Here is a 12,632-nt window from a genome sequence, read left to right on the forward strand (position 1 = left end):
ATACAGTAAAGCTGCATGCCCTCGGGAAAAATTACGGCCGTAGTTTCCCCTTGCTTTCAGCCGTTCGCAGTACCAGCACAGCAAGGCCGTTTTGGTTATTGTTACAAGGCCAGATCAGTCAATCATCCAGACTGTTGCCCTTACAACTACTGAAAAGGCTGCTGCCCCTCTTCAGGAACCACACGTTTGTCTGGCCTCTCAACAGATACCCCTCCGTTGTGGTTGTACCTACGGTACGGCTATCTGTATCGCTGAGGCACGCAAGCCTCCTCACCAGCGGCAAGGTCCATGGTTCATGGGGGGGATATGATATTTGTTCATATAAGCAGTAAGTGATGGTGCTGTTTACTGATCAATCAATGGTTTTAAAAGTGCTGCTGTTTGTGGGGGGTGGGGTGGGGGTGGGAGGGAGGGGGATTGTAAGAGCAGAAGTGTGGTAGTTGATTTGTACTGTACTGCATGAAATGTTTTATCCTTGATAATTGTAAATTGTAATGAGATATTCCGTGCATCCTACTCCCCTCTCTCTCTCTCTCTCTCTCTCTCTCTCTCTCTCTCTCTCTCTCTCTCTCTCTCTCACACACACACACACACACACACACACACACACACACACAAAGAAAAACAAAACCCTTCATCCTTCCCGTCCCTATCCCCTCCTCGGTTTTTTTCCCTCCAGAGTGGTTCTGTTTTTGCCCCTCCGTGAGATGGCTGTTGCTCTTCGGCTTTAACCCTTCATACATTTTATGTATCTAACATCCTTGCTTTACTGTTAGATTAAATGAATGTACATTATGTTGTCATGCGCCATTATGGGCCATAGCAGTTGGTACAATGGAAAAGACAATCTCATGTTTTAATTTCTGCTTTACTTTTGAAATGTTATTAAAAAGATTTTTATATGTATACATTGAGTTAGCTCTACTTCTAGTTAACCTTTTTTACAAGTATGAAGTACCGTATTAACTTGAATCTAAGCCGCACTCGAATCTAAGCCACACCTGAAAAATGAGACTCGAAATAAAGGAAAAAAAATTTCCCGAATCTAAGCCGCACCCGTAATTTTAGACTCGAAACTCAAGGAGGGAGAATAGTTTTAGGCCGCACCTCCAAATCAAAACAAAGTTGGTCCATTGTAATATGAGACACAATTTAGGTTGAATGAATGACGATACAGCTACAGTAGTTTGGTTCGAGTCGTAAGCATAGCAGTTAAGCTTTACCAGGTAGCCATTGCTATGCGTCAGGCACTCCGTCCATATTTATTCGGGTACCCTTCCTTTTTCACGTGTTTCGTCTGGTTTGAATCGATTGCTTAGTTTGCTTCGATCTGATAATTGCCGTTTTCTTTGTTATAGGTGTTTACGTCACTCTTAAGCTGAAAATGCATTACTGTACTGTGTCATGCATTGTTAGTCGAATTCTGATAGTGCGTGTTTACGACCTCTCGCGGCATGGCTTGCTTTTGTGCGCGCTACCGCCGCTTACAAAAAAAAAAAAAAAAAATAAATAAATAAAGAGAGAGAGAGAGAGGAATCGTCTCATTAGCAAAACAATGGCAAGAGACTGCTATTTGTTGTTACTTACACTGCTGCTTTCTTTGATAATGATCAACAAGAACCAAATAATAGACATGCGTATGATAGAACATGTTCTGAATGAGAGTTAGGTGAAAATTTTTCTCCGTTTGAAAATCTTCCCGGCCGCTTCTCTAGTACATCAAATTCTGCACAGAAATTAGTCATCTTAGGTTTAAAAATCTAGTCAGTTGCCGTGCTTCATTTCTGACTGTGTCACTATTAGGCATAAGAATAATACAAATATAAACATGACACGATACGTATATTCTGCCGCGTTTGCTGTTGTCTCACTCTAGTTTCGTAGTTTATTAGGCAGACAGGATTTAAATGAGATAGCAGCAAACATGAAAAATACGTGGCACAATGTTTATATTCGTATTATTCTTATGGTGAAGAATATCACTGCATGTGATTTACATTTCATCAGGTTCCTATTAGCAACCATCTCTTCTCACAGGTAGGAAAAAATTGAGAACGTAGAGTTGGCCATATTGACAAACATCCCAAAAGTCTTACCAGTCAGATTTTCGTAGTACATTGAAATTCTGCTACATTCGAAGATGAGCAATACGGAATTTGTATTTACTTCGTTGGACAATGTATGAAAATGCAGTGGTCGAAACTCGGGGCGGAGAAAAAAAAGCTCGTCTTGCACCCCCCCCCCCTTTTTTTTTTTTTTTTTTTTTTTTTTTTTTTTTTTTTTTTTTTTTTTTTTTTGCTGGCGCAGAGGTTTTGGCGCCAGTATTTATCTTTGTGCCTACAAAGCTTGCCTTTGTAGCGCTACATATATTCAATGGCAGAAGTTAGTTGTGGCGGCACCTACCAACATTTTTCAGAACCTGCGCTTGCTTTGCACTCGATTCTAAGCCGCAGCCGGTTTTTTGGATTACAAAAAGCGAAAAAAAAGTGCGGCTTAGGTTCGAGTAAATACGGTAATTTGAGAGGTGGTGGTGTTTGTCAGTGTCGTACTATTGTGTTTCTTTATGGTTTACAATGAATGACTTTGTGTCACTGCAGTATATGATTGTTGTTTGTATACTGCATATGTGGAGCTGCTGCTGTTTACTGTTCATTACTTTTAAATCTCCTGCTGTTTATGGAAAAAAAATTTAAAAAGCTTAAGTGTGGTAGTTGACATGTTTATTGTAGTAATTGTTTTATCCTGGATGACTGGAAATATTAATTCCTGCATCCTGACAGTGTACCCCCTTGTGAGATTTCCTTGTGGCAGTGTACAAAGTAGACTATCAGTTGTATGTTTGACCTGACACTGTTGATAAAAACTTGACTTTGTACATACACAGGCTTAACATGATTTGCATGTTACTAAGGAAAATGCCATTTTGTCTGTCTGGTGTGTGTATCCCAATACAATAGGCTATTTATCCTGTAGTAAGCACTCAATTTTTGTAGCAATTTATAGTTTTACTGTACACAGAGGATGATCTGAAAATGGATTCAGGTGAACCAAAGCTATTTATCAATTTTTAAAATAAAAATAATAATAATAAAATAATAAAAAAATTCACTGTATCTTGCAACTTTAACTTTTCCTGCATCTAACTGGTTAACACAAGTTGCTGTCCCTTTATTAACCCAGTATGCTGGAAATCCAGAATCAAGTAACTTTGTAGTATGTTAATTAACTTATGTTACAGTATTATTCTAAACTTCAGGTACATACAGGTACGTAGAAGTAATGTGATCATATCAAAGCAAAACGGCAACTTCAGATTTTTAGTGGTGTGTGCGATTGGATATGCATGACTTTAATTATCAAAGTTGGCTTTACATTGAGGGGAATTATATATGATTTCTACATCACAGATGGATTTGTACTATTGAAGAGCATTTTTATTTTTGGGATTGTAACTATTTACCTTTTAATCAGATTATCCTAAAAGATAACATTTTAAGATGCCATTTACATTTATCAATCTACAGAAGGAAAAGGCAGAGGATACCGAATTCGGTGATAAGTGTGATGAACCAAAATCAGATTTAATATTTCTAATAATCATGTCCAACCAACCCAGTATGTTAATGAAACAGTAGTTAAAAATTTATAGTGCATGGTCATGGGTTATGGCTTTGACGAAGTAATACTGCGACATATATCTTGTCTTTGTAAAGTGGACTATATTGCCCATTTCCTGCCCCAGCATCCTTGATATTCATGGGGGGGGACTGATTTTAAAGTGTGTACTTTTGCGGGATCTGATTTCAAACAATGTAAACAAGCCTTTACAAACCCGTGATTGATTCACAAGCAATTGTAATTTGTCTGGAAAGCTAGATTCTCCAAAATGTACTGTGAAAAATGATACTTTTATGTATATAGTGTGCATAAATATATCTCTTTCTTTAGCACATTCAAGATGATATCAGTGATCCTTGAAGTTTTAGTTTCATGCCTCTCTTCCATTCTGTGCAAAATTTCTCTGTATCATTTTCCTTTCAGAAGTAATGTTTATGGTTTTCAGACACAGTCACCAGCATCTCTTTCGCCTAGCTGTTCAGGTTCAGGCAGTTACCCTGTATTGGGAACTTTCTCTAATAGTTCTTCTCACAGTTCCAGTTTTCCTGTGAGTGTTCAACAGGTCAGAAGTAATTAATATTGTCACATTTTGTGTATGACTATATGTTTCATTTTTTGCTCCTGCACATCATAGGGAATACTTTATTTTGCTCCAAGTAGCAAGACAGTTGGGTTTCCACCCTTTTTCTTAACAGAAAGGCCTGAAAATCTTTTACAGTAGCAGTATGATCCCTGTTCAGTTTTACCTAAGTTTTACTATTTTCTTGCTGTTTTACAGCAACCTTCCAGATGCTAAATAGCTCATTTAATTTTTGCATTTGATTTTTCTTAAACACTATTTTCAGCTATAGTGAAGTATTATTTGATGTTTATTTACAATTTTTAAATATCGCGATGCAGCTTGTGGCAGATTTCTTAAAACCCTCCAATTTTTGCTGAGAATATTTGCAATTAAAAGTGCAATAAATTATTGTATATATTTGGCAATTGCATTATGCTCTCTGCTTAACATTTTAGTAATGTTTTATAAACATTTTCACATAAGTAGGCACGTAGTAGCAAACCTTGAGATCTAACCATTTTATGCCAGTCTGGAGAGCTGTTAATATATTTACATCTTTTAATTATTGTTATTGTCTTCATGGGTTCTTTTTTATGAAAACATCAATTTCTGTTGTTTAGGCATTTGGTACTCGATAGCATGGATATTAGTATCTTATATTTTCCTTGCCATACTGGTCATGCAGAAATGCATGCATGTGTGAAAGTAAACTTAAATTAATTTTTAATCATGTGTAACTGAACTTAGTTTTGGGTTTTCAGGTCCCTTACTTTTGTGTCTGTTTGTGCACTGGCCATTTTTCTTTACATTCCTTCCCCATTTAGCATAGAAAGATTGCTTGCTAAGCATTAGCTGTACAAAAAATTAGTCAACTGGCATGTCAAAGTATTATAAATGCAGTTGTCAGTGAGATCAGTAGCCTGTGACACTGAGACAATGCCATACAAGTTTGTCCAGTTTTTCATCTAAAGTTGCAAAATACACGTTTTTTTACTTGGGTAGTGTGTGGGCGATTTTGAACAATGCCGAGAACAAGAAAGGTGCTAAAATACTGTTTAATTATGACCCATAAATGTTAAAGCTTTTCATGACACTAAGTGTGGCAAATTATCGTATAGAAAAGTGCATGATTTGTATGGCATATCTAGGTTGACTCTATAAAATAAAATCCAGAAAGATTGGGAGGACAAGCAGTACTAAATGAGGAGGAGGAAGAAGAAGAATTGTTGAAGTAAGTTACTTTGAGTGCTGCATATTGGGGATTTCTTTTTACTAAATTGGATATTAGATATTTAGTGAAAGGCTACATTGATTAATCCGGTCAAAAAGAAAAGAAATTTTCTAACAATATACCAAGAGAAGAATGGGCAAATTTATCTCTCAAGCAGCATTCAGAAAATCCCTGTTCACCTAAGCAAAAATATTAGAAGAGCTTGTGCACCAATGATTAAGACGACTGTTGAAATGTATTTCTCAATTATAAAGCCAGTGTTGAAAAATCCCCTACCTAGTAACATAATCAACTACGATGAAACAAAATCTGATCAAGTAGCAGATAATTACAAAACGAGGGAGTTGGCATGCTAAAAAAAGTGATAGATTCATCGAAATCTCATATTTTGATAAAGATTGCAGCAAGTGCCGATGGTAAATTGCTTTCTTCATATATACTTTATAAATCTGAGCATTTGTGGGACACATGGCAAAAAGGTGGCCCACAGGGAGTCCATTTCAAAAGGAACAAGAGTGGATGGTTTGATCTACTGATATTTGAAGACTGGTTCTTTGCAGTTGCTTTGCCCTATTTGGAGAAGGAAAATGAGCCAACAGTGAAGATTGGGAATACTTTATCCCATCACATGTCTTCACTCATTATTGAGGAGTGTGAATGGAACAGCATCTCATGCATTCTCCTCCCCGGAGTAACACCCAAATCCTCCAATTGCTGGATATAAGCTGCTTCAGACTAGTGAAAGCAGTGTGGCAAGCTATATTAAGTGAATGGTAGTAGTACAGTCACAGGGATATTTTTCCATCTTTTCTGGTGCAGACTAAAAACTAAACTCCATCTAGCCAGGCCTGGTAAGGCCCAACAGTACTGACTGACTGTTGTGTCATTATCTGCAGTCTAACATAACCTATGCAATTTATGGTGAAAATAACCTCAAAACAGTCCAAAATCAATCCATTTGACGATATGGTTTGTTATTAAATTTATATCTTCAATGAAAATGGGTTTATTTCCTATTTAAAATTTTATTTGTCTTTAGTTTTGAATTTCTATCACTGAAAAGTGTTTTGTCAAAGTGCTCAATATATTTTTATTTTCAAGCCCTTGCTGTTTGTTAAAAATGTTATTTGATTGCCAAACATGTGAGATTTCTGTTTCCTCTAAGGCAGTTGTTCACAACTTGGGGTAAGTGCAATCTGAGGGGTAAAATGTAATTTTTGAAGGGGTCAAAACAAAAGGGTTCAATTTTATTTCGATTATGAAACTACATTACTCTTTAAAAGAACATTACTATTATCATTAATTTATAAGACTAATGCCTATTACATAAGTTTCCAATTCTTTTATTTTATTTTATTTTTTATCAAATTCCAGCATTAATATGTGACACAATGTGGTGGTGGTTACAGCTTGTGAAACAAATGTGTAAATATCATCTTCCTCACATAGTCTAACCAGTACCCACACATTTAGTATTTTGAACTATGCATCTATAGCAATAAAATTGGGACACATACGTCACATATACTTAAGTAGATCTTGAAGATACCTTCTGCAAGTTCTAGGTAATTCTCACAGTGGAACAGAAATTTCTTCATTGTTCACTTTGCAAACAGATAACTGAACTAATTGACAGCACAATGCCGTAGTAACATTGTAATGGCTACTACACTGCTGTCAAGCGCATGCAGTATTATTATTATTTATTTATTTATTTATTTACACCTCGAGTTTGATGGGACCAAAATGAGGAGCAAATCTCCAAAGTCATGGAACATGTCAGTACATGAAATTACAACATAAAACTAATAACAGCTAAAATAAATGTTTATGAAACGAAAAAAGTCAGTCCATAAGTTTAAGTAAATGCAATCAACAATACAACAAGAATCAGCTTAATTTTCAAAGAACTCCTTGACAGAATAGAAGGAGTGACCCATGAGAAAACTCTTCAGTTTTGATTTGAAAGCGCTTGGATTACTGCTAAGATGTTTGAATTCGAGTGGTAGCTTATTGAAAATGGATGCAGCCGTATACTGCACACCTTTTTGCACAAGAGTTAAGGAAGTCTAATCCAAATGCAGGTTTGATTCCTGCCGAGTATTAACCGAGTGATTATTATTATTATTATTATTATTATTATTATTATTAGTCACAGTGGTCAGACACAAAAAACTGTCAGTTCAGACGTAAGGAGTCCAAAAATCAAAGGATTTACAAACATAAGGTACGGAGTACTCTTTTTAACTTACTTGATTTTAAATGTGAGTACATGGTTTAGGTAAGCACCTGTCCCTAGGAAGAGGAGTAATGCAGAGGAAGCATGTTAGGTAACAAGTGTCTACTGTCATTGTGAATATTTAGCTTTCTTTGCTGAGAGGGAGTTGTAGGTAGCAACATTGTGCACCGAGAATCGCTTCGTTACTCTATAAACACAGGTTGTTTGAAATAAGCAGTCCCATTTTCTCGTTGCCTCATTATTTTGTGCTTTAATGAAACACCTAACAAACTAAGTACTGTGTCACATACTTTTCATCAATTTACAAGTAAGAGTTCATAGAAAACACTCTTCAGTTCTAAAGTTCAGTTAGGAGCTAAAGTTGGTTGACAGTGGGAATAAGTGGGGGGCGGGGGCTTGCTAGCTGATATCTGAAACATTATACATATTTGGTAGCTTAAGAAATTTTTCTTTCTTCATCCTTTCTTCTTTCTTTCTACTTTTGCTAATGTTATTTTGTCCTTTGTGTTTGCAAATTTGCCCCTAATTCTGTGTATTGTATCAAGTATATTAGGACTGTAGCCTTTATTAGCAACTACAGTTTTAACTGTATTCAGTCCTTTCTTAATGTTCCCCTTAGTAAGGGGAATTCTAATGACGCAATCAGCTGTGGCATGAAATTTATTTGCTAATAGAGGACATGAGGAGTTACATATTATATGGTCATTTGTGGTTGGTTTACAAAGTGTGACAAATTTATGGACACCATTATTATTAGATATTTTAGGTCTAAGAAGTTTATGCTCATGTCTGTTTAATATTTGATGATAAATTTGTTATTAGTATGCATTTTATTCATTTGGTGCTGAAAATGATTTGGCACATTTGCATACAGCTTTGTGATGTCTAATGAGATGAATTTTCCTTTTACTGGTAATTCCTGTCTTTAATTGGATTAATTAGGTCCATGGTATTTTTATGTGTATATTTTGTGATACATGTATGTTATTGATTAAGCAATTTATACCATCTGATCAAAGGTATCTGGGCACCCCAATATAATGTGGAATTGTCGACTGAGTGTCAAGCGAGGTGAATGTGCCAGTATTAAAGGAGATGGGAAGTATTGTGTTATCATTGCAGAAGCGTTAACAGCAGAATGAGTCCGTAAGGAGAACTTGGTGACTATCTTCATTAGATGCCACAAGTAACAACTTCATCAGCATGTCTCAACTCTTCTAAAGGTACCTAAGTTGACCTTCAGTGATGTGATTGTGAAGTGGCATATTTATGGGTCGCTGCAAAAGTCGAAAGTGTGTCAGGGCCCCAGTATGGTGAAAGCTATGGTGATTCTCGTGTACAATTGTGATGGTGTTATCCTAACAGCAGACTATCAATGCACAGTATTACTGTTGGAGCATCACCTGCGGCCAGCGTTGCGAAAGAAGCGGCGACACATTCTGCACAACCCACTCATCATTTTGCACAACAATGCACGGGCGCATACAGTACAAGCTGTGGCTGCTCTGTTCGGTCGATGGGACTGTACCATCCACCATACTCCCCGGACTTTGATTTGATTACGAAGATGAAGGGACCACTTTGTGACATTTGCTTCAGAACTGTTCCAGAGATTTGACAGGCAGTAGACTGTTCCATTGGCAGCATCAACAGAACAGGCTCTGCTAACAATATACTATGCCTTCCACATCGCTGGCAATGGGTTCTACACATTGCAAGTGACTACTTTGAAGGACAGTAACAGGTGCAAACATAACTCTTTTGTATCGGTTGTGAATAAATAGTTACCACCATTTAAGTTCCAACCCTCGTACTTTAATACGAAAATATGCTATGTTGCTGCACATCAAAGGTCTTTCCAAAACTTCTCCCCCCCCCCCCCTCCCCCCCCCCCCAAAGTGCCATGAAGTTCTATGCTATGCCATGAAGTTCTATGCTACTGTCACTTAGCACAGAAAAATTGTGCGTTTGCCCAGGAAAAAGTACATTTTTAACTGAGATATCCGGTAAAATTTCAGGATTTTTTTTTTTCCCCTTGTCCATGTATACACCCTGTGACCAGAACAGTGATCGAAACCAGTGCCAGTAAATAAATGAACATCTTTATGTGTTTGGACTGTTTATAATAAATCAATGTTTAAAATTTGTTATAGCCACTAACTTTCCAATAGAAAGAAGGCAAATTGATTGAAAAAATTTCAGATCAGTTTTGCTTTAAATACATGCTGTAATGGTCATGAGCGTTAGTTACCTTTGAGATGGATGTGGTGAGTAGATGTTAGTCAAAAAGCCTAAGGCGACAATGACGCTAGTAGCTGGGTTTGAACGATTTCATGTAATGTGGCTACGAGGGGCTGGATGTTCCTTCCATGATGTTGCAGAAAGACTTGGCAGGAATGTAGCCACTTTACATGATTGCTGGCATTGGTGGTCATGAGAATGTACAGTCACAAGAAGACCTTACTCTGGATAGCCATGTGATACTGCCGAGAGGTAAGACCATCGTGTTCGGCATATGGCTCTGGCATAAAGGACTGCATCTCCAGCAGCAATTTGGGCAGCAGTTGACACCTCAGTGATACAACAAACTTGCAAATCAGTTAGTTGAAGGACAGCTCCAAGCAGACATCCTTTAGTGTGCATTCCATTGGCAGGAACACCCATTCCTGTCAGAGCAAAATCCTTTCTGACCCACTCCATCGTTTAGCCACTTTCCCGAAGTCCTATTTTGCGGCAACCTGATTCTGGAATAACCATCCACCTCCAGCTTCAGGAGACAGTTAATGACCTATCTACTAAAACCAAAATAAGAATTTCCATTGTCCATGTACCCACTCCATCACCCTTTTACATCCTTTTTTCCAACCAGATATTCTTCATTTCCCAGTATTCTTAGCTGGTGCAGACTCCTCAAATTTCCTTTCCCCAGAACTCATTTTATCAGAAAACATCTAGTCTGTACACCTATAAATTCTGTTTTTCTATCTTCCAATATCATTACTACTACTACTACTACTACTACTACTACTACCACCACCACCACCACCACCACCCTCGTCGTCACTATTAGCGGTGGCAGCAGCAGCAGTAGCAGAAGTACTGCCAGTATTAAATTTATTATTTAATAGTCAGTATTACTTATTCACATTGGCATTACAGACACTCAGATTATTTTAATGCTGTATCTCATTTTAAAATTGTTGTTTATTAGGTAACTATGATGTAAAAAAGGTACTGCTATGAATGAATCCCTCATCTGATGTAAGAGTGGGCTTGATGGTCGTAATCAGACCAGGCTAAATAAACAAAACTGAAAGATTCTTAGTACTGGGTGCTTCATATTTTTAACCCATAAATTTTTTATTTCAGCATTAGTAGTAAGTGCTCTTTTTCAACAGACTTGAGTTTTGTGTGCAGTTGTTTCATGACATGAAGTGTGTACATGTTTGTCACTTCTGTTTGTCCACAGAACCGCAGTGTTATTCCTTTACCCTTCACGAGTTCTGATACTGAAAGGTTTACACAGTTTACTAACACCGTTCCACCAGGATCTATTGCAAATGTTCCAACATCTCTTGCTGTTAGCCTTCAACAGGTAACATTATTTTCCTTTGTTTTCTTTACATTACATTGGAGTGCTAAATTATTTGTTTTCTTGCCAGAGGAGAAATAATTTGAGTTTCAAATAACTGCTCTAGTAGGAAATATATGCTCAAACACTGTGTGCAAATGATACATCATCACAATGAATCGTATAGAGTGTGACTGACCGTGAAACGTTTCTCAGTTATCTCAGAGGAAAAAAAGAAATGCTCAGTATTTCCAGTTTTCATTGCTTCCTCAAAAATTTGACTACCTTAAAAATATTCTCCTAACTTGAACAAGTTAATTTGATTTGTACGCTCTCGTCTATAATAAGAGCTATGTAAGTTAACATCAAATGTTTTTATCTCATTTCACATAATGATAACCGAAAAAAACTGGACACAACTTCATCGTGCGAGTATACATATACTTTTATAAAACAACAAATGGAGCAGAGAATCCATGGTTTACACTATACCATAGGGCAGTCACCATGTTTCACATGTTTCCAGTCAGTTTTTGTCTTTATCATTTGAGTGGATCTGAGTTCATAATTGAGATTCTTACAATTTCCTATAAATTAAAAAGAAATCTTTGTCATGCAGTGAAAGATTATGTGATTATGAGGAGTAAAAGTATTTATACAAGTTTCAGATTATATATCATAAAAAAGATATTGTTGTATAAGAATTTCTGTGTACGATGATGATGATTTGTGTGTCATTCAGTTTGATATTGCTGACTAGGATATTGAAAAGTAGAAAGTATATTCCAATGTGATGATTAAATGCCTTTTTTCTCCTTAATATGTGGTTATTGTTTATTTTTTGTCTCACTTAATTTGAAAATTGTTTTTTCAAGATTGTAAAAGTCAAGAAAAAAGGTTACTTTTATTGGAACAGCATGATCCAAAGACAGCACCATCATCATATAGTTGGGCAGCACTATTTCAGTTCTTCACTGAAGAGCCAAAGAAACTGGTACACCTGCCTAATACCGTGTAGGGCCCCTGTGAGCAAGCAGAAGTGCTGCAATATGACATGGCATGGACTCAACTAATGTCTGAAGTAGTGGCTGGAGGGAACTGACACATGAATCCTGCAGGGCTGTCCATAAATCGTAAGAATGTGAGGGCTTGGAGATCTCATCTGAACAGCACATTTCAAGGCATTGCAGATATGCTCAACAATGTTCATGTCTGGGGAGTTTGATGACCAGTGGAAGTGTTTAAACTCAGAAGCATGTTTTGTAGCGATTCTGGGCGTGTGGGATGACACATTGCCCTGCTGAAATTGCCCAAGTCCATCGGATTGCACAACGGATGTGAATGAATGCAGGTGATCAGACAGGATGTTTACATAAGTATCACCTGCCAGTAATATCTAGACGTGTCAGGG

The 12,632-nt window shown here is 37.0% G+C and overlaps 1 protein-coding gene across 2 annotated transcripts in view; it reads left to right on the top strand.

The window, feature by feature from the left end:
• LOC126094884 (zinc finger protein 37-like) overlaps positions 1 to 12,632 on the top strand; it is a 168,522-nt gene that overhangs the window by 89,690 nt on the left and 66,200 nt on the right. For both annotated transcript variants that reach the window (XM_049909524.1, XM_049909533.1), the window contains exon 8: positions 11,120 to 11,245. In XM_049909524.1, the coding sequence (XP_049765481.1) occupies positions 11,120 to 11,245 (126 nt within the window). The remainder of the gene's footprint in view (positions 1 to 11,119; positions 11,246 to 12,632) is intronic.

Source organism: Schistocerca cancellata, chromosome 1, assembly GCF_023864275.1.
Source record: "Schistocerca cancellata isolate TAMUIC-IGC-003103 chromosome 1, iqSchCanc2.1, whole genome shotgun sequence".
NCBI lineage: Eukaryota > Metazoa > Arthropoda > Insecta > Orthoptera > Acrididae > Schistocerca > Schistocerca cancellata.